Source organism: Melanostigma gelatinosum, assembly GCF_949748355.1.
Source record: "Melanostigma gelatinosum genome assembly, chromosome: 2".
Taxonomy (NCBI): Eukaryota; Metazoa; Chordata; class Actinopteri; order Perciformes; family Zoarcidae; genus Melanostigma; species Melanostigma gelatinosum.
This window is the reverse complement of record NC_136635.1, coordinates 20,835,187-20,861,926: the sequence shown is the minus strand read 5'-3', so window position 1 is coordinate 20,861,926 and position 26,740 is coordinate 20,835,187. Positions and strand designations below refer to the sequence as shown.

Below are 26,740 nucleotides of genomic sequence, written 5' to 3'. Positions count from 1 at the left end.
TAAAAAAAAAGAAAGAAATTAAATCAAGGAAAATTAGTTTTATCCCCTTCTTTTATTGAGATTTGAGTTTATACATATGACACAAAGACTTACAGACAAGGCATTCACACCACAGTTGCTATGCAGTACAAAGTTCAGGGAGAGAAGCGAAGGCAACCTGAAACCTTCAGACGAACAGGTACCATCACCCTCTGCATAGAGTAGACCAAGGCGTTTAGGATCCCTATGCACGTGAAATCCTCTGTAAGCACTTATATCAATTAATTACTGCACTTTCTTGTTACACACTTATTGTGACGTTTTCCTTCATGAGTATGAGCATAAATGGCACTTAAGACACCACATTAGGTAAATAGAGACAGTTAAGAGTTCTACATATTCTCAGTGTTACCGTTTAAAAACATTTACATTTTAAAATAGCTTTCCATTGATAAAATGTACCAGTATATATAGTTCACCAAATGATTAACCAAGGCTAGTAAAATACATTCCTCCAAGAAACCAACCAGGAAATCCAACGTGCAAAAATTCACAACTTGACCATTCACAAACTAATTCTGAAACCTACAAATACAGGCATATATATATATAAAATATTTTTTGTGTGTATTTTTGTATTCCATAAATAATTTGATTATCAAATGTGTATAAGAATCTACTTTGTAGATAAAGAGATAGTCCAACACTGCAAAGTGTCAGTAAAATGTGGGATATGACTATGTTTATGACAGGTAGACGCAAATAGCAGAAACCTGAATGTGGGCTTTGATCAAAGTCGCTGTTGGGTGACCGGCTTTCAAAGTACGATGCAGGAATGTCATCGGCCTGCCCACATTCTTCCCTTCTGGACACAAATTAACATTTTAACTACATCAAGATTCACATTAACACAAAGACACGCAGCTCACGCTCTTCTTACGAATGGACAAACTGCCAGACGGCAGCAGCACTGATCGAAGAGGGCCAGAACTGGGTAAGAGGAGTCAGGATGGCAAATGGCACATCCTGGCACATCACGGATGTGGAGGCATTTTGGTCTGTGGCATAACTGGCACATTAAGCAAACCTAAAATACCAATGATTCCATTTACATTGCGCTCAGCAGAAACAATATTCAACAAATATCGTGGCAATGACCTAATCCTACACATATACCGTATGAAACACGACCTGTATTGACGATGCACAGAGAATATAACTGCACAGTGCACAGCTACGTCAGTACACAATGGAACTAACAAGGGACAGCTTAAGCCACAATAAAATTACCCCCTTGCCGCCAAGTTGAAACCGACGCTGGGTGTGTTTGTACAACTTTGTTTTTGAGTCCCTCAATTCGTCGGGAGCGTTTTTTCAAGAAAACCTACTGAGATGACAGTTTAACTTCGAGGCCTGTCTCAGTGCTGTGCGTGTGTATATATATAGAGACTGGAATGATAACTGGCATGTTTTTCCCACAGTGCAGTTGTACTGTGCTGTACGCATACTGGCGTGGTACAGAATGACTTCCCATTATGTCTGGTGTGCAGCCCAGATTATTTCAGATACTGTGCTAGGAAGGCACCCATGGACCAACAATGGCACCTATAGACAGTATTTGGCACAGCCAATTGCCAAGGTAGCTGGCAGAAATGTCATCATTACACTGGTGACATACAAGCTACATAGACTACTGCTCAGTATTCCAGTGGAAACACCAAAGGGAACTGGTGCCGTATCATAGCAGCTACAGTATGGGTACAACACAGCATTATATATATAGCCATACTTGGCCTAATATTCATACTGTACGATGCTTGCAGACGATAGAAAGTCTGCAGCCAGCTCAGTAGAGTGCACTGTCGTTGTTGTAGGAGCTGGAGCTGGGGAACGTGGGACAAGGCTTGTTCCACGGAAGGCTACCGGAGTGTTCAGCTGATGTGGGAAGGCTGAGGGTGCTGGCGCTCTTAAGCCGGTTCTTCAGACCAAAGTTGAGGAAGGATGACTTCTTGGATACTTTGCGGGACTTCTTGTCGTCATCATCATAGGCCAGACAAATCATGGAGTAGGTCTTAGGCAGGTTTCCGCAGAAGGTGGCACTCTTGGTTGGCTGGACAGAGACATTGACAGTGAACTAATGAGTCATTTTTTGTTCAATCGAAGAGTTACTCAGGACCCTGTCAGGACCCTGTACAGCCTCGATCAATATATGGGGTAAATAAGTTATATTTTAACTCAGATGTCAATAAATACCCAGAATCACAAACGGTCACTTTCTAACAACAATGGGATGCTTTTGACAGACACTGCTTTTTCTTTTCACCCTATGCATGTCTAGAGTAAATTATTTATGCTCTTTATCCTGATAATTAGGCTACTGGCTCATGAATTATTTCCTACACAATCCAAATATATGTTTTATGCACTACATCATATCCAAAGATTTTCTCATGTGAAATTTTACAGGCAATTTACCTTGACCAGAGACACTAAGGAGAAATCTGAAATCCTGACTGTGCTGTTTTGTCAGCTGATACAAAGACCAATTTTGCTGTCCAGTCGACAGGAGAGAAAAAGGGCATGGCATACCATCTGAGGGTTGCTGTCCATTATGCTGACCACCTGGATGTCCATCCCCGCCTCGTTCACATCCTTCAGCAGCCGCATCACATCGCTGACGCTCAGCCATTTGCAATCTGTGTCGCCCACAGCAACAATGTAGTCCCCCTCTTTCAGACCGTCAGCCTGGAAACATATGAAGACGAGCAGGAGTCAGAGAGGGAGAGCAGGAGTCAGAGAGGGAGAGCAGGAGTCAGAGAGGGAGAGCAGGAGTCAGAGAGGGAGAGCAGGAGTCAGAGAGGGAGAGCAGGAGTCAGAGAGGGAGAGCAGGAGTCAGAGAGGGAGAACAGGAGTCAGAGAGGGAGAGCAGGAGTCAGAGAGGGAGAGCAGGAGTCAGAGAGGGAGAGCAGGAGTCAGAGAGGGAGAGCAGGAGTCAGAGAGGGAGAACAGGAGTCAGAGAGGGAGAGCAGGAGTCAGAGAGGGAGAACAGGAGTCAGAGAGGGAGAACAGGAGTCAGAGAGGGAGAGCAGGAGTCAGAGAGGGAGAACAGGAGTCAGAGAGGGAGAACAGGAGTCAGAGAGGGAGAGCAGGAGTCAGAGAGGGAGAGCAGGAGTCAGAGAGAAGGGCCAGTGAAATTTCCTAAAGTTCCTAAAGTTTTTTTTACAGCAGGACAAACACTTGGTAGAGTGTGTGTATGTGTGTGTGTGTGTGTGTGTGTGCGTGTGTGTGTACCAGAGCACAGTATTTCATAGCTGTGGGAAGTCTTAACTACATGCGCTCAGCTATTTCTGTCTGATAACTTGATCCGTGTTCACCAGAGGCAGATCCGGAGAATCAGTCCGTTCCAAAATAAATCCTAGTAAATGCAGTATTAAAAAGTTATAAAAAGTCTGGCCTAGTTAGACTTATGCAATACGACTAATCTGATTCTCTGCATAGCCTGCAGGACCTGATAATACTCTGCTCCTCGTCAGCACCTCTCAATGAGCTGTCGGACTGAAAAGGATTGCAGAGAGTAAATACTCTCTGAATCTTAATTAAATTAGTAGCCAGAGTGACTGCACGGGTGGAGGGAGCGCCTCTAAACATTCTTTAACGCTGAATCCTGGTTAGGTTTATAGAATTACATTATCTAATCCAAGGTTCTCTGAGCAAATAGGACTCTATACAAGGACATTTGAACTTATTTGATATTCAGGGTGCATGCATGAAATTTAAAGCAGTTAGTTCCCCCACCGCAAACAAAGTCACTCCCCGCTAGTTAATCCTGTTGCGGGGAGTAAATATTGAGCAACCACGGCTTTTGTTAAAATTCAACTTGGCAGCATTTCAGGTACTTAACATGCCCCCTGAAATATCTTCTGTGCTTGAAAGAACATAGTTTGTGTGCAAGCCTATCTTTATCCCATACTGACGTTAATTGAAACCAAATGCTGGCTGCAAAATAGCAGATCGATCTTCCGGTGTTCATCCAAAAGGTAAGAAACAACTTACAGCAGCTGTGCAGAGGGGGTCCAACGAAACCACATGGACAGGTGATTCTCCTTTCAGGGTGAAGCCCAGGTCTTTGTGTTCTGGGAGAAGTTTTATTGTCCGTGGGGCTGTCCACCGCTGCCTGGCTGAGAAGACTGACAGAGGGCCCTGAATGGAGACAGTGTGGGGATGCTGGAGTCAATATGGTGAATGATAATAATAACTAAAATAATTATAATAATACATTATGATCGTGTGTTTACTTTCTTTCTATACTTTTTGAATAAATAAATGAACCAGTCGTTGTACTGTTTTATATCTGGTCATGACGTGTTTCTCCCTAATAGGCTGCACATACAGCAGCATTGTTTACTGTGGTTACCCTGGTTACTGCAGCAGCAAAAGGCATGTACTCTACTAGTACTATCGAAAATGTTAACCAGCCCTAGAAATAATAAACAGTTGTTTGTCACTGATGTCTAAAGTAATGCAATGATGGGCTAGTTAAACATCTTTAGACTGGGACAGTGACTCGGTATGTAACAGTCAACACAGGAAGCACAAAGCAAGAGGCTTTGACGTAGGATGACCCAAACGTCATAGCTGGCTCATGAACATGTCTGGTTGGATGTTGTGCGAACTCAGAAAACACGATCCTTCACATCGGGTCAATTCCGTAAAGCAGCCACTCTAAAGGAAACTGTGTAGGCCATTCACGCCACACAGGTGTTTCAGCCTTTGCCACCGTTGTCTATATTCAAACGATCGATCTCTCTAGCACCAGGCCAGTCACATTTCCTTTTGCAAAGGGCAAAGGGCATGCAAACCTCACGGTGTTCTCTTCAACACAGAGATGCATATGAAAAAGATATTCTCAACACATTGAACATGTTACTTCTGTCTTTTTAGTAGCATCTTCCATACTGTACAGTTATAGCTGCATGACTAAACTATGGCTGTATCGATTCATTCTATTTAATAGATGCACTTTCTAGTATAAAAACGTTTAAATTATCCTAAATCACGAAAACGTTTTTGTCTTGAAATATATACATTAAATTATTAACCTCTATGCATTAATTGTAAACTGTGGTGGTTGAAGAAAAAAAAAAAAAAAAGGACTCGCAGTTGAATGCCTCTTTCAGAGGACACAAACAGAGGATTGCAGTTATAGTGACAGAGGATGCCAGTGCCCCTCCCCCTTCCACCACCATGACAATAAAGCAAGGGTCCGAGCCCCTTTCTCCATGGTTAGTGTTAGTTGTGCATTTGTTGCTATGGATGAATGTCCAGGAGGCTTTGGAAACAAGATCAGACTTTGGATTGTCTGCTACTCAAATGTGCCAAAGCCTCCAGGAGACTCACCCTTGGTTGGTTGTATTCAGATATGACAAGAAAAAAAAATACACTCTGGGTGTTAACAGAATAAGTGCAGTATCAACATCTAAAACACAAATCCAGAGTCATTTCATGTCACTTGATGAATAAACCGACCGTGATGTACAAGAAAAACAGCAATGTGAGTGGAAGAGTATTAGTAACCCACATACCAGCCTCTGGAAGAAGTCTGTGACTTTCACCTTTGTGGTTGCGGGAACCTCCATCTCTGCTTTGTGCTCTGTTTTAGCTACAGAAAAAAGGGAGGGAAAAACAGCTGTTATTCTACACTGTTTATTGTCACAACCCCATTTCAACTGGTGCCATGTTGAGAGAAGCGGACAGGGAGTTAGCAGTGTAAACATTACATCACCTGTACCTGAAAGAAATGTCACTTATCACAGCTGATTGCAGCAGGTGTGCTACAAAACACCGCAGCCTTTTTTTAATACACCAACCGTTTCCTGAGAGACGAACCTCACAAATGAACACATTGGTCCTGCTTGACACTGGCGTCATTTGTGGAGTGTTTGTTGTGGTGACACTGAGGTGACTGGTTAGTTTCTATGTCAACCACAGGAAGAATAGCTGTCACCTCAGAGACTCAAATAAACGCCACAATTGTTCCAATTCTTCTCATTTAAAAACATTTAAGACTCACAGATGATGTCTGGGGCCTCTGTGTAGTCAGTGAACTCCTCCTCTTCTTCATTTTCGCTGCACTTGTTGAGTGAGCGCTGGTGACTGGCTCTCAAAATGTCCTCCAGGACCTCCAGCTTGTTCAAGTGATGGCACAAACCATAGATCCGTAGAGCCTCCTCATGACCCAGTATGGCCCGACGAATGTGTGCTTTACCTGGAGGGGGGGGGGGGGGGGAGGGGGGTGAAGAAGTGGCCATTGGGTGGATGAGGAGAAGTGGATAGGGTAGAGAAGGAGCGAATCAGAGAATAAAGAGGAAAGAAGAGGGTCAGAGATGAACAGGGGAATGTCAGTTCTGGTGTTATTGGCAGTGCTGTGCTCTTATTGTCTTCATTTGCCTTCGTTCAGCCAACGTGCTCGCTCTTACCGATGCGTTCGCGTTCATCTTTCTTTTTCAGGATGTCAAGAGGAGAGCGTCCCTCAGGAAGGCGATCATAGACCTGCGACAACGTCTTCTCCTGCTGATCCTCATCGTCACTGAGACCCACTGAACGCACAGACAGAATCAATGTTAACATGCATAGACAACTGACTGAACCGTTCTCTCCCACCAAGATCGTCTGAAAACAAATGGCCGAAAACTATTGAATGGCACAATGCAACGCCATGATTGCTTTGCAGTTGATCTGTTCGCTACAGCAATCTTCACTCTGTCCTGCTTTGTTAATTGCTCTATTATCCTCGTTCGCGCAGGAATCTGTTAATGAGCTGCCAAACTCAAAGCCGCTTCGCTCCGTGGTTCCTCCATTCAGTCGTGCCCCATTCATAGCACTGGCTAAAAACTATGACCGTTCACTGGAAACTTGATATAATCTGCTGCATTTTGTTTTCAGTTTAATCTCTCCTAAAGTGCATTTGTTAAGGTGTAGTAAGTCACTCTGAACTCACTCCAACCATCTCTCTTTCCCCCCTCATTCTCTCTCTCTGCCCATCCTGCCACTGAGTTCCTGGAAACTTGGCCATGGGTTTTGGATGTGTGTGCGTGTCTCTAAATAGCCGTTATGCAATAGCATTGTGGCTGGCTGTGGTTCAGTCCGGCCATCTGACATGACCAACCCAGTGGCCCATACAGCACTTTAAGAGAAGGATCAGGTTTTCCAGGGTGTTCAAAAGTCTTATTACACCAATCCCAGCATTAGGTTCACACCTTAGCAGCCAACAGCCGGGCTAACACCATAGAACTAGTCGTCTCAAACTGTGGATGTGGAGGTTGTTTATGACTAGAGTGGAAACAACTTTGCGGCCATAAACTCTACCTGTGTTGTTGTCAAAAAGAAGAGGGACAACATTTGATTTGTGCCGACTTTGCCACTAGCTCTAGGATTATTAAACAACATTGTGTGACAGTAGTCTGTGAAGAGCACACCTGTCTCTAATTTGCATCTAGTGCACGAGATGCAAATGTCTGTGCATTGCAAAAACAGAGTCCTGCTATGACAGTAGTGGTTCTCATCAGAAATAATAAGAGCTTGCATGCTAAATATAGAATTACTAGCAAATAATAGATGCATGGTGACATTATCTCTTTTTTTCAGTTCAACCTTCTCTTTTTTCACGTGAAATCTGTGTGAAAATGATTAACATCTCTCAGGTTTTCTTACACTGGTGGTCCAGGAGTGCTGAGGCTACAAAGTAGTGTGCCATGGAGCGGTAGTGGTTGGTTTTGACTTGCGACATGGTGGACCAGAAGAACGGGACATTGTCTTTGAGTGGCGTCTGGATCATGGACTGGTGGACATGGTCGTAGATTTCTGACACCTGGCAGGAAAAGGAGGGTAAAGTTACTGAGAGGACATGAAAAGCACTGATCAGAAGTGAGGAATCAGACTGCGGTGACATTATTACTTTGCCTACAGTATATCCACAGCGACAGAAACAATACACTGCCTAAATGATGTGAGGACTGCGTGTGTCTTTGCTGCCTTTTACCTTTGCAGCCTCCTGGGCCATTTTCATGAGGGAATGGAACTGGTTTCGGATTCCAGGCAGCGCAGTCTTCTCAAACAGGCACTCCTGAGCCTGAGCAAGCATCATCCGGATCAACATACTGAGCATGGCTGGGCCCATGTCGTAGCTGGGAGTGTGGGTGAATGTCTCCTTCAGGTGGTTCAGGATTCCTGGGGGAGAACGAGAGGTCAGCACAGCTCGAAACCAAACTATTCATTTGGATTTTCTGTCGCTAAACTTTCCCAGCTTGTCTGGCAATCTGAACTAAAGATCATTTGGTGAGCGCTATAATTTGATTAATGGGACTTTCTAATAGTTTGTGTTTTGTTTGTGATTTTAAGACCCTTTTTTTCTTTAGGACAGGGAATCACATGTCTTTTTTTCTTCATTATCTCCATAGTGAAGTTAGTAAATAACAAAAGGCCCTTTCATGTAATCCCAGCAGAATATCTCATTTGCAACTAACATCTTAATGATAATTTCAGATTGTTTTCGTGCATTCTGTCAAGCTCTTTATTATGAAACGTAGCCCCTCAATGAGTTACTCTCAAAGTGGTAGTTGGTACTACGAATAGTAGTGCTGTACTGATAGTACAGTTCAGGGTAACAGTGAATGTTCATGGGCAATGAACTCAGATAGTTTATTTGGGAGAGGCATATGGTTTGCATGTCCACAAAAGACTTCAGTATGCTGGTACATTAACCGTAATTACTGACACACTGTCTTATACAGATGTTTTAAAAGGTTCCACGCAGAGAATTAAGTGATCCAGTTGGTCAGAGCATCTACTTCTTCCTTTCCTCGGGCATGCTGCTGTTACTACAGTATCCAGTGCTGGCAGCGGGCGCAACGTCTGTGTGCGTCTTTAATGTTGAGCCAAGACACAAACCTTCTTAAATTAGTGTTTCATGTTCGATGGAAGCAACAAGACCATCTGCATTCCAACTGAGAACGCCTCCCCTCCTATTTTACAGATTAATAACCTCGCAGCAGAGAGATGTAGACAACTTAATAACAGAGCACTGCCTCGCTCGTCCTCGTCTAAGGTTCTGCCATTGTTGGCTGGCTCCTCCCATCCTCTAAGCCTCTTCCGTGTCCCTGGCTAAAGGGCACCGCAGCAGCCCTTCTACAGATAGCATCCCTGCCTATCACCTCCCAGCTTAGTTTATTGCAGGCCCTGTACACTGGTAAAAATGTTCCTCATAACAACATAATTGTTTTACTTAGTAGAATCCTAAATTATAGTCATTAAAGCAACATCATCAAAGCCATGGCCTCTTCAGAGCTGTAATTATACTTCAACACTCCTCATACTGCCAAGTCATAATTCTATCAAGACTTGTCCGAGCTTCCTGAAACCGCAGAGGGTTGGGAAACCAGTTCGTATGATGGCTGCTCCTCTGGAGCTCAGCCACATGACAGAGAGACATCAACGGCATTCATTCTTCGTCATGGAGCAGAAGTCAGAGGGTGGAGGCTGGCACACGTTATGAAAATAAGGCTGTGTTCATACCAGTGCGCTTTTCCTGGAAACAGTGTGTGCCTTTTTAATGGCAAGGTTATTGGGAAATGTCTGCAAGGGGAGATTATGATTTACATATTACATGTTTAAAAGAACAAAACAATTAAGGTGTCGGCTTCATTGTTAAGTATCCATTCTCCTGTCTTTGTTGTTCTTCCTCTCTTTACTTCGATCACTCGTTTCTTACAATGGGAGAATTTCAGCTTAGTTTCTCACATTATTTCCCTCGTTTGAACTACTGAAAGCAGAGATCACGTGGGATCACAGATAAGCCTGGTCTCAGGAAATAAAGAAAAGAGCGTTGTTTCTGTAGTAGCTGTTTGAACTAGTTTATAACTCCTATCTTTTCCTACCTGCACTTTTCTGGAAGGAAGAGATGGCCTCCTCCAGGCCGGCTATCGTCTGTCGGTTACTACGGGTACCGATCTGAGAGTAGAGGGCGGCCATGTTGAAGAGGATGCTGGCCTTCTCCAGGGACATGTTCTGTTGGCACACCGGCACTCCTGTGAAGGAGTCGTACCTGAAGGGAAGAGGGCAAAAGTTGTCACGATATATGTTTGTAAAGCAGGAATCACAACAGTCTCAGAATCACGAATTTAATGGGTAAATACAGGAGGAATAAAAGCCTATATGCCACTATGTGTTGTGAAAACTCTACATCACACCTAAAACGTTGTGAGGGTTTAAGCCTTTAAGCCAATATTCTCCATTGTCTCTTTCTTAATGACATGCATTTAGCATGTAGTCAATTAGGGGTTAGATGCTAAAATTGCTAAAATAAAAAACAAAATATGTGTACTTCATTCAGACATTCATTCTTGAGTTTAAAATATCTAAAAAAAAAAAAAAAAAAATCTACAGTTAGGACAATGTCTGACAATGTCTGCTCATGTAGACCACCGGTCTTCTCGCTCCCTTTCTAAATAGAATTTCTAATCTTCATGCAACAGGTGCAAAATGCAGCAGGAAGGTGAAACCAAAATTGAAAGGCTGCAGTCGTTATTATGAATCTCTCCTATGAGACAAAGCACAGCCTGGAGTTTTCTGGCAGAGATATACCAGTTGATCGCTGGATTTAAGGATGTAAAATGACTGAGCTTTTGGCTTTTAAGCTCTACGGCTTTGGAAAACCCTGGTGTAGGGGCTCAAGGCAGCTAGATTAAAGAGCAGCACAGCTTTCTGCATAATATTATTTGCTTAATAAGCCCCGTTTTATCACTTCTCACATAACTTCACTTGTTGCCTTTCCGTTTAGGGTTTGGAAGTTGTGGAACTTTGAGTCTGTTCCACAGCGAGGAGGCCAGAGCACGTGTCCGGCTGCTGTTCACAGTGGACACGCTGCGATAATAACTCTACCGAAACTGGTTTACAATTAAAAGGATTTTAATCCCACTGATGCAAGTACGATTACAGTGAAGTACACTACTTCTATGAAACATTACACTATTTCACCCACATTTGGAAAAAACTACCTCTGGTCCCAGGGGACACATCCATCCCTGGGAACCCTGGGAACCACACGCTAAGAACCACACTTATGATTATGACTAATTATGAATTCTTAATTATGAATCATTAAACACTTTTATTATAACTTCTAAACACACAGTTCTACGCTCAAATTTCCTACAAAGTTACGGTACTGTTGATGTTATTTGTTTTGTAAACCAATATCCTATGAAGAATTTCATGTCGTGCATTCTGATAATTGCTCTTAAAAAGTTGGTGTTAATTAGTAATCATTGGTGTGTACCAGGTGAAGAACATGCCAGTCTGGCGGGTTGGGGGGAAGAATCGGCTTTCCATCAGAGGAAGATGGCTGGAGTATTTTGCCAGCAGTTCCACCCCGGCCTCGTCTCGACTTGGCGTCCTGCAGGCCTAGGAACACGGAGGTAAAAAGATCTGATACAGTCTGCAATGATGGTAAACTTCTTGTCATGAACATGCACAGCTCTGTTGTTGTTTAAAGGATCAGTCCACCCAAATCACAGCCAAAACCTTTTTTTTTTACTGAAAGTAGTAGTCTTTTATTATCATTATGATATTATTATTTTTATATTATGGAGGCTACCAGAGTAAAAAAAAAAAAGCCACGTATCAGAAATATAAAATATAAAGTTAGATCAGACTTTGTGTGTACACTACCTGTCGCAGGTCCATCAGGTCAGCAATCTCTTCTTCAAAACTGTTCCCGTCTTCACTGTAGTGCTCCAAGATGAAGTCCTGTCAGAATCAAAAACAACTCGACATCTCAATACAACATTTTCCTGGCTTGTAGTTGGGGAGTGCTCCAGTGCTTAAACCTGTGACCTTTCGGTGACAGGCCGGCTACTCTCACAGCTGATCCACTCTGCCGCATCATTCCTAACTGCACACAGAAGTCCCGTCCGACTGAGCAGTGCCAAGTGGGGCTGGTGAGCGCTGCCAGTCTGTCAGAGTCATTAAGACTAAGGTCGGCGCGATTACGGTCAATGAGTAGAGCAGCATTAACGTGCTCATTAAGTCGCACAGTCACACAATTCTTGCCCACAAACCAGAACAGGATGCATGGCCCTGTAAAAGTATCATCAGCACATTTACATAGAGAGCCTCCCCACAGCTACATGAGAGCTCGAATAGCCCCCCCAATAACCACTGACCCACTTTGGTTAACAAGACAAAACATTTTATGGTCGGATGATTTATATTTCCTAAACAAATAAATGGCAAACATAATGTAGTAGCTGGAGTGGAGGGCGTAGACAATGTGACCCAAATACTTCATGAAAGGAACACAGTATTGAAAACACTGACAGCCAATGTGGTCCATATTTCGTGAATGTTAATTATCAGTATTTATAACCCTTTATCTGCATATTTCTGTCCTGGCTAGTTTCAATTTAGGATTGCGATTCCTCCTTGTTCATGAAGTCTGTGTTTATGCTAACAGGGTCTTTGAGAATGTTCTCCTTGACATATAAGAAAAATAGCAATTTTGGTTATTTGATGATGAAGACATGCAGGTGAGAACGAATCCTTTAAGCTCTTTGGAGCTCAGAGAGTTGTTGCTTACATCAAAGAGCTATCTTAGCATGAAACATATGAAAAACAACACCAATTCCTTGTATGTGAAATCATACCTGGCCAATAAAGCAGATTATGATAGAAGCACAGTTTAACAACATCACAGTATTCTGTATCTCTTTGCTCCAAAATTTCACGAAAGCTAAAGGAGTTTTACTTTCAGGAAAATATTGAAGTCAAAATGCCTGCATCACATCAAAATAGTAAATTCAGAATGTCAAATATTCATACACATTTGCTCTAATCAAAGGGTGGCGTGGTGAAGCTGTAATTGTTGCTTCTGTACCTTGAATATAGTGGAGAAATCAATGTCTTTTGTCTCCTTCAGACCCAGAGCAATGAGGGGGATGTTGGCTGTTTCCCTGTGAGCAAAACAGAAAGATATCATGATCAGTCATCATATGCTCAATGCAATACACATAAAAGGAAATATATTTGAGGTTTGCAACAGGGACAATAAGTCAGTAAATGCTGACGATACAGCAGAACTTTACATATAAACGGACAATGCAGTGCTTATCTTAATGTGATTTATGTACGCACGGACAAACAGCTAAGCACTGATGCAATAATAGGTCAATGCTGAACAAAAGCAGGCTCTAAGGTGTGGTGCAAGATATCAAGCAACAAGAAACTCCCTTTGACAACAGACCCAGCCTTGTTAGGGATATCACGACAATAACAATGTCAGATTACAATAAATATACATAATGTGCAGTGCCAGGATCACACCAGCGACGGCGTTGGTACCTGAGAAAATTTACATTTTCATCAAATCTTTAGTGTAGCTTCATAGAGGGGACGTCAGGATTAGACAGATGGTGCTGTAAGCAGACACTTTAGGAGTTAGGATTTAAAGGTGAATGGGGCCCCCACGTCTCCTCGTGTTGTAAAGCCTCACATCTCTCTGTTGATAAATCATTGAGGAGTTGCAGCCCTGCTTCAGTAATGCTAACGAGCAGGCTCTTTACCTCCTATTATTTTTACCGACCGAAAAGCAAATCGAGGTTTTTTCTGGCTGTGTGAAAGGTCCTAGCTGCTGACAGATGGAAAGCAGGTTCAGCTTGTTGTCAGAGTGGAGGAAGTACAACCTGACAGATACCTGCTGCCGATAAGACAGAGTTGGTAGAAAGAAAAAGAAAAACTCCCCCTTCTGAAAGCAGGAGACTGAGGCGTTACTAAATAAATTGCCCTTTAAAGAAAACAAAAAGACAAGCTTGGGTCGCTTCTGGATTTGCTGAGCATTTTATTCTTCAAACTTCCAAAGAGGGCAACAGCAGCCCAAACTTCAGTTCCAACACGAACAAGTCCCCGTGGTGTTGTTATCCCAAACCCATTTTAAATCAAGACTCCTTCCATCAAAGGGATCAGAGATTTGGCAGAGCCTTTTCACTGCATGCAAGACGTCAAAAGCACAGGGTTCGGAAAAACAACACCGTACACACTCATTCATCACTTGACGATAAGGCAGCATTCCTCTGGCATACTGGCTCCGTGAATCACAGAAAAGCTCATTCATCAGTAACAGGCTGCAGTGTAATCCATTAGCACTCGTAGATGAGATCGCTCTGGTCTCTTCTCTGGTTTGGCAGAGGGGAGGGGCGTAGGGGGGGGGGGGGCTATCTGTTCTGCAGGGAATCTGAAATGTTAAAAGCCTCTCACACTCCCCCCCCCCCCCCCCCCCCCCACACCACACACACATCTTCCCACTCACTGTGTAAGTGTCAGTGTGCATGACATGGAACAGGCGACCATTGCCACAGCAGTCAAGCGAAACTCTGGTGTTAGCTACGGCCCTTAAGCCCTTTACTGAATATCAAAACTCTGCATATAGAGTCGTTTTGTTTTGCTACACAGTAGACCGATAAGTTTCTGGCTTCTCGGACTCTTCGGCTCCCACAGGAGTTGAGTGGTGGCTTGTGTAAGTTAGCCACAGTGAGAGTCCGCTTCAAAGGAAAGGTTGCACATTTTGGGAAGTACGCTTATTTGTTTTCTTGCCCGTAGCAACATCAAAAAAACATATTCTCATGTCTGCCAATTAAATATGAAAGGAGAGCAAGGAGACAGGGTTGGCTCAGCTTAGCATAAAGTCTGGAAGCAGTGGGGAAACTAGCCCGGCTCTTTCCAAAGGTATGAAAAAAAAATCAACCTACCAGCACCTCTAAAACTCCCTATATCTCAGTTGTGTAATACATAAACGTTATGGTTTGCAACAAATAAATGTTTGGTTTTTTTACAGTTAATTTATTCTTATTCATTAGCCTGATCAGCAATCAAAAGTAATTTAAGAAATTGTGATCATACTTAACCATTTCTATCTATTATTATCATTATTCATTGTTGGATCATTGAAAGTACAAGCTCATCTCTCTAACAATAGATGACCGTAAATCATTCTTTCGCCTCTATCTCAGCAAAGTTAATGTAGCGTCCGGTAGTGCTGACGTCTCTATCTTTTCACTCGTCAGCACTTTTTGCTGTGCTGATTCAGAAAGTCTGGAAGTAAGTTCAGCTTGCTGTCCAGGTCAAGAACATTATGCAGAGCAACCGAACAAACATTTACTACATCACAGCACGAGTAACATGTTGGTACTGTGAGTGACACTGAAGGAATATCACACTCATAAATGTGTATAGTAAGCATGTTGTTCAACAAAGTGCGACTGGGTAAGAGGCGATGATAAGATTGTCACGATACAGCGAGTGAGTAGCTCTTATTATTCTCATGGGGCGATTGAAGTGGGTCACTAATGTCATGTACAGCAAGCGTGCTGCACCTCTCACATACAATGTGCTTTCTGTCGTGCATTACCTCATGCTAGAAGCAGCTGAATCTGGTCTGAGTGAGATGTAACCTCAGAGAGGGGCTATTCAGAGGACGGCTGGTGGGAATAGCCTCGAAAAGGCGAGGAGAGTTGTTTTTGTTTCCGTGCTTAAGGCCGAGGTTGTATTTCAGGCTGAGAGGAGGAACTCTCCATTGTGCCTCTACACAACGTCATCCCACTGAGACACCTGCTCAGACTTTCTCAACATATCCAATATTCCCGCGTGCATGCTACCTGTCCGCCTGTATGTGTTGGCCTTTTGTAGATCTGCTGGTGTGAATGTGTTGACGTGACCACTTTGGACCGTGCACACGCTCCATCTTCTTTTAAAAACAGACAATGGTGGCCAGCTGATGGTAGTTTCCCAGCATGCCTATTGTCTATGGATGGAGCAGGTGCTTCTTTAAGAGCCTGCCAAGGAGGCTGGTGAGAGGCTGAATGTTCCCACACTCAAGCCCGTCTGAGCCCATGTGACAGAGGACACTTGGGCTTTAAGATTGTACCGAGAGGCAGCTGTTGTATTTTGTCCACTTCCATGTAATTATGAAAATTGTTATTTAGGGTTTTAGGTCATCTGCAGATTTAATGTAGCTCATTAAAAAAAACGAATAAATGTTTTTAGGATGAAAAGATAGTAGCAGCTTGGTGCTTTGGAAAAAAAAACACATCCGTCAATGAGCCTCAGAACTGGTACCATAGTTACCACCATACAACAACCCATTACCCACAATCCTCCACAATCTCCTTCCCTTTCTCTTCACTCTGTTGTGATTTGTTGTCATGGGCAACATAGCATCCTCTACAGAAGTGTGTTGTGGTTTGTGTACGAATGGTAATCAATATAGGCATCATACATGTTTTTTTATAGTGTGTGGATCACACATGCTTGAGGTGTATATGTATATGCATTTTGGTATTTCCTCATGTGCATCTGTGTGAATGGGTAGTGCAGGTTTAGTGTTAATAGCATGTGTACAGTGTATTTGTTCACTCGTGTGTGTGCGCGTGCGTGCGTGTGCCCGGGCAGATGGTTCATGGAGGTCTCAAGTGTTCTCAATAAGAAGAGCCACCTGGAAGCAGAATTTTTTCAATCGAGAAATTATCAGAAATCCTGTTAACAACACTGTCTCATGACTTTACATTTGAAAGTGTTATGTCCGTGATGGAAATCCTTTATCGCCTTTATTATCTCTAAAATTGAGTTCCCGCCAATGTATTGTTTGCGTTCAGTCAACCAAGTGCTGTCCTTCACGAGGCACCATAGTTTAAGGGTGCAATGTGTAAGATCTGGACAGAATTTCCATTAAAAAGATTTAATGAATGAATTAACGCCACCAACAGAACATGAAGAGGTTGCAGTGTTGACTTAATGTCAAAGACATCTACGTATTGAGCTGCAGAGATATCGACTGAGATCAGATGTCTCACTGAGTAGCCCCAACCTGTCATGTCCTGTAATACCACTTGTACCTCAGGAGGCGATAGTGAGTCACTCTCGTGTCCATTTTCAGCAGTAGGTCAAATATTGCGTGTTCTTGCCTTGCTGTTAGTAGTTACCCCTTTTTTTTAAATAACTGTTGACTGCATCCTCATAGCATACATACTGCATTTTCATCCACAGCCCATAAACGTGGCTCGTCTTTGAATAAAGAAAACACCAGAAGCTATCACTGTCACTCACGCTAATACACACTCTATGATCAGACCGACTGAGAGAAGCTTTGAATCAGATGCTTGTCTCAGTTTGCATGCAAATTCAGCTCATAGTTTCCTTGTTGCCGCGTGCATTGTATCACAAAACCAGCCGGTCCAGTTCAACAACAACAACAAACTCATGCACTTTGTCTTCATCTATTTCAACAGGCCTCCCCCTTCCGCCATACACCAAGTTTCTCTGCTCCTCTGTCATCGAGTGTCTTTCATCTGGAAGAGTTCATGATGACTTAACCACAGTATCAGAGCCAGATCAGTCTCTTGTTGGCTGTCAGTCGACACTCTGTGTCTGTGTTATTCTTCTTCTGTATGAATCCTGGTCTGAGATTCAGATCTGCAGATTATTTGCAAACTGGGATTACTCTGACACTTCTTTGGGAATTAGAATTAGATTTAGTTTCACATTAAGGTTTAATATTGTTGGGTCAATGGTGTCCTTGTGTGAAGAGCGCACTGGTACATAGGTCACAGGTGTCTGGCTGCTATGCATGCATTTAACATGCAATCTATTTCATAGCCTCATCACAGGGCATCAGCATGAAAGTAATAACTTTTTAATTGATCTAATATGCAAGTAATTACATTGTATTACCTGCGGATGCATTGCTACTGGCGGAACAAAACCGCATGTCATTTTTATTGGTGATTTTAAACCAGCAGCGCAGAATATCTGTGCGTTTTATTTTATCTTCATTTCACTAATGCCCTGAACAAGCCTGTATGGCAGGTGTCGACATTTCTTCCTTTTTATGATTTTTTTTATGAAGACGTTTGTCACTTAGAAGTAGCTCACGATATTGCACCAGCGGTGGCCGTAGTGGAATCAGTAGTAGCAAAAGAGGGAGCAGTAACACTTGGACTTACTGGGCATCCTGGTACACCTCCACTGAGCTGTTGAGTCCCTCCAGCTGTCCCATCAGCAGCTGCAGGTTGGAGTTAACGTAGCTCAACTCCAGCAGAACCATCTCTTTCACCTTGTTGTTGGACGTAGCCCTACACATTGGAGAGGAACAAAAAATGAAAAGACGCAAAAGGGTCACAAAATGTTTGAAATAAAAGAGAAGAAACTAATTATCAGCCATGTTATTATCCACTCTGACGAAGCCAAACGTTCCTGCAGCTGATTATTCAAACAAGCGTGCCTCCCCCGCTATTCTGGACCACTGACCTGCGTCACTGTGCCCTGCTGTGCACTTGATTTACCCTCCAGCACACAGCAGCTTTACCAAGATCTATGAATCACAGTTGCGATCCCTGTGTAGTACAAATGCAATGTGATCGCACAACTTGGAGAGGACAGAGGTCCACCACATTTCAAAATTTGTTGTACATTTATGTAAACAAAAGGTTCATCATGTACACTACACACATGTGTGAATACTGCACGTTATTTATGTTGAGGTGGGTAAAGACGAGCGCATTATACGGACTGTGTGTGTGTATGTGTGTGTGCGCACAAGGGGTTAGGGCTCACTGCACCGCAGAGATAAGGTTGTAATATGCGCGTGTGTGTTTGTGTGTGTTAGCATACAAAGACAAAGTGGTTGGATCCTTTGTAAAGCAGAATTTATCATGCATTGTCCGTTTGTGACGCATCCATAGTGATACAAGGTAACACACACACACACACGTGGTTTCACTTTGTCCTTATCTGTGTTTTACAGTGAATCCTAAAACATTCGTAACTAATTGAAGACATCCACACGCACAGACCCAAACCACAAACTCATTCTCGAGATGTTTACTGTCTGTCTGCCTGTCAGCTGGTCTCTCTCTCTACCCTGTAATTACAGAGGAAGTGATTTTTAACAAGAATGGTGAGCTGTGAAGAAGCACTGGCAGGCAGGAGTTTAAACGTAATCAGATAAGCTAAAGGTGAAACAGACAAACTAGGTTTCTACTAACATTTAGTCTTTAATGGCTGATTTTATTCTTTTTTTCCCCATGGTTCTCTTTGTTTTGGCATGTTTGCCATTGACATATTCAGAGACAGAGACTGGAAATGGGGGATTTTCAAAGTTAGCAAAGTTTGTGACACATATGGATCATTTGGCCGAAGCACAAACAAACCATTAGCACTATGATATCTCGGGAAAACGTTGTTATGACCGTAAATGACCCAAACTCTGTTAAGCAAAATAACACGACCTTTCATTAAAATGGAGCACGCATCAAAACGTTTTAGGGAATCAATGGAGTCTTCTTTAAATCTGGTTCACTCTGCACTTTGGTCTCGATTCATTGGAACATAACCGGGAGGTCAACCCCGGCTTAGCATCACTTCCTTTTGGCCTGCTGAAGGGATTTTGAGGAGGTCTGGCCTGGGGAAGTCATCAGGATGGAGGAGGTGGAGGTGCTGTGGCTTGGGCAGAATAGATGCCAGCTCGCCAGCCCAGAGGCTGTTATTAATATCGAATTAAAGATCTAATATCGTCCCGCAGAGCGTGGGAACGAGACTGTAAACCAGCAAGTGTGGTTACACTGAAGTCCCCCCGTCCTCTTTCCTGGAAGGACTGCTTTTATATGTTTTTGGCGGATTGACAGTATGTTGCGTTTTTCCTCGAAGCTTTTCATCAGAAGACGGATATCCGGTTCTGATGATGATTGGCGTTGACAGAGATGATTACTATGTATTACATATCAAGCTTTAAAAGGGCAGTCCACCGCTGTGACACATGAAGTTCAGTTTACTTATAATGAGGAGCTGCTGTATCGTCTTCTGTGACTCTGAGGGAAATTTCTAAAGTTTGAAAAACAGCTAAACCATGAACTCTCAAACCCAAGTCAGAGGAGGCTAAAGAGAGAGAACTGGTCTGACTAGAATGACTCCACCTGTTGCTGATAGAGAGAGGAATGCAGAACAAAAGAAAAGGTGGAAAAAGTAAGATTGACAGCACCAAATGAGAAAAAGACACACACACACACACACACACACATACACACACTCAGTGTGTACTAAAGAAAAACAAGGATTTAGATTCTTCATAGGTCATAATGACCCAAACTAAACTCTCTTAATAAGATCTTTCTATGCTGTTGTTTTGTCATATTTTTTCTTTTAAAGTTTGTTATTTGATACAAATCTGTTTTTGACATGACAAGCCAGGTGGATGGTGTAAATAGGTCGGAGAGCCACGGAAACCCTGTTATCCACACACAGATGGTGGATCACAGGTACAGTCAGACTGCAAATGACCAGAAATAAAAAAGAGCTTAGTGCATACCTGAAACTAAAAAATGCATCCAGACTGTTCCCTGTGCTGCAGCTGGGCTAGTAAAGACGCGCGCGCGCACGCACACGCACACACACACAGAGCGAGAGTCCATTTGCCCCTGGCCTTGGCTGGGCAGACGATGTGAAGCACTACTAGAGGAATGTGGAGGCCTCTGAGGCTGACAGTAGGCTTAGACAGACCTAATGGACACATCCACATGTACAAGCACAAACACACACACACACACACACAGCAGTATCCTCCCTCACCAGACTTATCTTAACACAAACGGAAAGAGAGTTGATCCGAGAATCCCAGTGGGGGAAGTTGAGGCTCCACTCTGTCGGAGAAAAGGTGCACCGCTGTACCTTTTTGTTTCTCCAGACTCGGTGCCTCAGAAGATACCACAGGACCCGTTTATTAATAGCAAGGCCCTTACAGTTCACTAACCTTTTCTGTGGGTAACGTTATCCTTTTGCCAAATTCCACACAGAACAGAAGGTGGACACAGTAACAAAAAGAACTGTATATCTTAATGCAATCCAATACAGTGAGCCTGCAATAATAAACACTACTTTTACGAAGCTTATAATATTCCATTTCTGGAATCGCTTTATTCAACTCTGGGTGGTTTTTCCCCTGTAGATCATCTACAATTCACTAAAATGTCATAATAAGATGACTCTAGAGTTTTTCTATCTCCTAATTTTGTCTCACCAGGCAGCAAGCTGTTGACAGACCTTTCTTCCAGTATAGCAGGCTGGGGTGGTTTTACATTGGAAACAAGTATTTCTGAAGTCACCTATGTTTTATAGCCCGTCTGAGTGGCATGAAGGCCACAGAAGAGAATAACAAACGTAATAGAGGGAAGGTTGAACTCTTGTACACACGGCACAGCTGTTTACGTGCAGTGGAAGGGCCATAAGCATACAGTACAAACTGTGTAAACATGTAGCACTTCTCGACAGGTGGAGCGGAGCTCCAGCCTGGCTTGAAGCTTTCTTTGCAGTAAAAATATCAGAAAATAATCCTAGATTTTATTTTACAAGTGACACATTCCTGAAAAGACACAGGGATTCTGAAAGATAGTCTTTTGTAAGGAGAAGCCCCACAGCCAGACTAAGTAAAGGTCAGTAAACTTCCTAATTTTTCTCTGCTGCATTGTACCTGCTGAGATTATGACATTCAATGCTACAAGAACAAGTATTTCCGCAGGAAGAAGACATTTCTTCATGTATTTTTAAAAGACATATTATTATATTATTCTGAGGTTTGTTCCAAACCACGTATGACAATAGCTCTTTGTTTTCTGCTCCTCTTCAAGACTGTTACCTAATAGTTTCCGTGTTGTCTTAAGTCTCACCAGGAATTCATGACAACGGATGACAGAACAATGAAGGTGATGAAGCCAGTCTGTCTCAACATCAACAGTCCACCTGGAGTTCACATACAGCACATAACCGACTCGCAATACAGACAGATGAATGACACATCTGAGCCCAGAGGGCAAAGAGAGAACCTTGAGAACAGCTGGCTTTCACAACAAATGCCTAACTGTGAGTCCAAACCATCCTGGACTTTCCACTAGAATAATCCACATTGCAGGGAGTCGTCACATTAAGCAGACACAAATGTACAGTATGCATGCGTGCGTTTAGTTCTTACTTCAGCAGGTTCTCAGCTCCAGCCCTCATCCTCATCTGTTTGATGATCTGCTGGTTCAGGGTGGCTCGCTGATTCTGCAGTTTGCTTCGTCCGGTCTGGGCGAACGGGTTACAACCCTGAGAAAAGGAGATGCAGGAACAAACGTGTCAGCAGAAGATTATATCTTGTGTTATAAGTGGGGGAAACAAAAACTGCATTTGCATCAAGAAAAATTTGCACTCCGCAAATAAATTGGGTGATTTCGTTTTTACGCTTATACAATCTTAAAATAGATCCTTTATTTCCTTCAAGTCATTCAGAATCCATTTTAATTTAACCTATATCCATTTATATCAGGTCAGTTTGTTAAATCAGAATATATCACGATATCAGTCGGGGACTAAACTGACCAGGTTCACAGGTTTGTTCTTAAAACTTTCACCCTGAACCGTCAATTCCCTCCCGCAGAGCTGGCAAGATATTATTATTCTATCAAAGTACTAAATTGCTAGACAGCATTTTCTCTGAACATTCCTCTGATGTCAACATTTCTGTACATTTGGCTTTATTCCCTGAAGTAACGGTAAAAATGAACCTAAACTGGGTGTGGAGGGAGCTGCACCGTGTTGTACTGTGCTCAGCTCAAACACATGCTCTGACTCTCTGTGTTTACACTCGGCCAGTGTGTGGTTGAACTGTGTGTCCTTGTCCCTATCACAACCACAAGTGTCCCAGCCTCACGAAGTCAACAGGCTGTCACTCATACCAGCGCAGATAAACGACCCTTAGACATTCATACTGGCTGACTCACAGCAGAGCAGCATGATGCTCAGAAACCAGTCGGCTCAGTAAAACCTGTTCGTTTACAGTCCTCAACTTGGGACACATGGGATTGTTTTTATTGATTAAAGTCAGTCAGCGCAGTTGTGTTTTTCACCTGCCACAGCTTGTACATGTACATCTGCGTCATGTTGCTGATGCTCTCATCCAAAGAGACGTCCTGTGAGATGAGTAAGCAGTGAAGGTGTCCTTCCCAAATACAAATTTCAACACGTCAGGTCCAATGGGTCACCTTTGACATTCCATTTTCGCTATAACCACTCCACTCACCCGGGTGTTCCTGCCCAAACACTTCGGTGAGAGTGTAATGATTAACCATTCACACAAATGAGCGCCTCCTTAATCACACAATGTAGCAGGGTGAGGCCGTGGGCATACGACTGGAGAGGGCGTGGACTTATGTCAGTATGTTGTGACGTCAGTCATTACATCCAAACTGAGGCGGATGTTTGAGTTAAAGAACAAGGGAGTGGCTCGTGGTTGATAGTAACCCTAGCAGTATGTTCTGTTTCCATTTCTAATGTGTAGCACAGTGTGAAACTTCAACCCATGCTGGCATTCCTAAGTGATGACACTGACCCTGACATAGCAACATGACTCTGATCAGCTGATCGGTGACTATTACATTGTGTCTCATCATCAAGAAGTACAGATGGTCCGATACCACACCTCAACTTCTGCTTAGAGACATTAGGACTTTTGTGTTTCCGATTGTCTTGGACATTGTTTGACAGTGCCAAATTGATGATCTCCAGCTTATGTCTGCCTTAATGCTTGGGGGGAAAAAAGTCATACAGCTCAACATTAAATCAAGTGACACATGGAAGGGAGCCCTTTGCTAACCCACTGGACCACTCAGGGAATTGAACCCCTCCTACTCTCTGGCAAACTCAAACAGTAGAGCCTTTCTCTGCGAGCGCACAAAATACTTCATTACAGCAAAACACAAAGACGGTCCTGTCCGTTATCATATCCATCAAACAGCCAATCATTTGGCTGTTGTATAACCGAGGCTTCGTAAATAACATGTAGAGCTTCATGGTTCATGGGACAGTTGGTCGGATGGACTTACAGAATGTGTTCAGTACCTCAATATTCACGCCTCATCATGAGGTGAACGTCAAGCTGAATTCATGTATGTTCCCTAATTGACATTGAATCTACTCCAATTACCGAGGGGGCGCTTTGACAGCTCGCTCAAAAGTGGGTGTGCTTCATTCAATCTGGAGAAAGACATCTATATATTCAGAGAAGTACGGTGAAAGACAATACTCGATCACAGCTGAATCTCTCATTTGTCTTTTTCCAATACAAACCCTGCTAAGAGAATATAAATGTGTTTCCAAGCTGAGGGAGCTTGTCTGGTTTCTGAAACCAGGACACATGTTGTCAATTTGTGTCTGTGGTCTGGCTGAAGGACGGCCTCAGGCCAGATGCTACGTCAATGCTCTCGTTGGCCGCGGAGGACGAGGAGGAGAATCATGCCGATTCGGCTTTTTGCCCTGCCATCTTTCCACCCAGCATCCGTCCAGTCGGAGCTCAGCCCACTGGTGAGGTGAAACCGTGGACGGCAGCCCTGAACCACAACAGCTCCCCGGAGCTTCAGTGAGGCCTTGTAAATCATTAAACTCATTTTCGCCCAAGAGGAGGGTACACAGGAAAAATGGAAGCAAAGATCATCTTGGCTCCACTTGGTTAAATTTTTACCAAACAGTTTCCAAATTGCAAATCCCTTTAAAATGACAGAATGAGAATGCAGAACTCATTGCGTTGTGGTTTCAGCTAATGTGCAAGAGCTTTTTTTGTTTTACTGAGAAGGGTTTCTGCAATGAGTGCAAAGACTCAAGAGTGTTCAACACTTGGAAATACAGAAGACGAAGGAAATGTAGAGAGGGATGGGCACCTGATGAGACAGGATCTACAATGTGAGTTACAGTAATAAAGGATGCGATTGAGGCGTTCGGCTCTACCATCATGTCTAATGGCAGAGCCAGACCCTGGCTCCCACTGACTTTTTTTTATAGACACAGGAAGTGCAGCACAGAGCCTAAATCCAGACAGCGTTCAGAGGGGGATTCGGGGGGACTGAAAGACACAAAGGCCCTGTTCAGATGCCCATCCAAACAAGCTTGTCTATGAAAACCCTTTGCTGCATGGCAGAGCGGGAGCTCGGTAAAAACACATTCGATAATCACTCAACCACTGCCAAGAGCTTTTCACATAGCCTCAAACTAGACAAACTCACAGCTCTTGGAAATGTTACAGTCGCAGCTACGTGAAACTTAAGACTGGTTGGAGAGGTTTCTGTGCTGGTCCCGGAACAGTACATGTTAATTACTATATAATAATAATAATAATAATAATAGCTCAGCAGCATATTTACATGATGAAAAGGCATCAACTTCAACACCGGCAGGGAAAACATTTCTCTTATCTGATCGATCAATTTAGATAACCTGGCACTAACATGTAAATTTAATCATTTAGCTGATGCTGAAGCTGTAAGATACAGTTAATCAATAAAAAGGGTCAAAGGTCGGGGCTTTAGTGGCCTTACAATGTTCCCTTAAAACACAGCAGCTATTTGTTGTGATTACATAAGGGCGGGAGGCTAATCTGACCTTAGTTTAGCAGGCGTCTCATCAAAGCTTTTGAGGAATCCCTCACACACAACACTTCCTGTTAAATGCCAATCACCATCACACCTCTGACAACCAGCAGGGAACTGATGATGGTGATTATGGGATGTTTGGTCACTGACCTCATAGTCTCTGTTACCATCAGTAACTGCAGGAGACACAGCTACTCTTGGAGTAAAACACATATACACACACACACTGACAGCTGAAGCTGACAGTGCTGAGGTTTCTGCTGCTGCTGCTGGTGACACATCAGGAGCTGCAGCATTTGTTGTGCTACATTTGAGACCATACAGTTTCTAAAAATAAAATGACAAAAAGTTGAAGTTTTCTCCATGTGGTGATTTATATACACCTTTGATTAATTGAATTAATTATTGTGTCGAAGCTATTAGGATAACATAGCTTCTCTCGTAAGTTAGGTAACGTTATATGACTATGCTAACGTCCTGTGGTCCGATAGCATAACGACAGGTTACGTTAGTTAACGGCGTGTAAAAGTGACGTTAAAATTGGGCTAATATCTGGTGAAGACTGCTTCGTCGCCTTTTGCGTGCTAGCAATGCACCGAGACAGTCACCGAAAATATAAAACATTTAAAAAGCTCCAGTCAAGCCGTAAACATGTCACAAACAGTAAACTAACAGCAAGCTAAAGTCATTTTCCCCACTTTCAGCGCTTAAAATGTGCTCCTTGTCAGCGTCACGTTACGTGACGTACACGGATATATACCGCGAGCTGTGCATGTTGTTACCACAGAGACGACAAACAAAACTCACCTTTCTGAAATAACTGCTGTTTCCTCTGCCGTTTTTGATGCCGTTTGGTAAAAGAGTGTCCGTCATCCTGAAGGCTCGGACTCTGAGACTCTCAGAGGAAAAACAAGCGAATAAAAACTGTATTGAAACCAGACCGCTGCCGTTCAACAGGTGGTGTCGTATGTCCTCCAACAATGCGTCTGCTCTCTCTCGACTCCACCCGGGACTTTTCCTGCAGAAACCAGAAACTCCGCCCAAACGGAAAAAAAGGAAAGGTTGAGACTGGGTGGTGCGTTAAACCCCAAAAAACGTCACCGGACGGTACCTGTTTTATTCAGGTTTTAGGCAACAAGCTACCACCGTGTTGTTTACTAATACATATTTCATATATAGCCTACATTTCTACCTCAGTTTTGCACCATTTGTTGAGCCGGCTATCGTGAGTAAATCACTGTTGCTTGAACTGTGTTTACATTTTGTATTTC

General features: G+C 43.1%; 1 protein-coding gene across 2 annotated transcripts; it reads right to left on the bottom strand.

The window, feature by feature from the left end:
- Positions 1-66: 66 nt before the first annotated feature.
- On the bottom strand, positions 67-26,431 carry rhpn2 (rhophilin, Rho GTPase binding protein 2). Of its 2 annotated transcripts, none has more exons than XM_079282513.1 (15): positions 26,277-26,431; positions 22,040-22,155; positions 18,024-18,152; positions 12,908-12,983; positions 11,704-11,781; positions 11,312-11,436; positions 9,912-10,078; positions 8,018-8,205; positions 7,690-7,846; positions 6,456-6,575; positions 6,050-6,244; positions 5,562-5,638; positions 4,033-4,179; positions 2,569-2,724; positions 67-2,089 (listed from the first exon to the last, which is right to left on the bottom strand). In XM_079282513.1, the coding sequence occupies exons 1-15, from the start codon at positions 26,340-26,342 to the stop codon at positions 1,826-1,828; spliced, it is 2,061 nt and encodes a 686-aa protein (XP_079138639.1). In that variant the 5' UTR covers positions 26,343-26,431; the 3' UTR covers positions 67-1,825. The 2 variants fall into 2 exon arrangements, with proteins under 2 accessions (XP_079138639.1, XP_079138640.1); XM_079282514.1 differs by having other exon boundaries at positions 5,592-5,638.
- Between the last annotated feature and the right edge of the window lie 309 nt (positions 26,432-26,740).

Excerpts from the sequence above, each read along its gene's own strand:
- rhpn2 (XM_079282513.1), bottom strand. The coding sequence starts at position 26,342 with ATGACGGACACTCTTTTACCAAACGGCATCAAAAACGGCAGAGGAAAC. Across the intron at positions 10,079-11,311 it reads ACTGGCATGTTCTTCACCTG|GTACGACTCCTTCACAGGAG; the intron begins GTACACACCAAT and ends TCTTCCCTTCAG. Across the intron at positions 5,639-6,049 it reads AGAGGCCCCAGACATCATCT|CTAAAACAGAGCACAAAGCA; the intron begins GTGAGTCTTAAA and ends TTTTTTCTGTAG.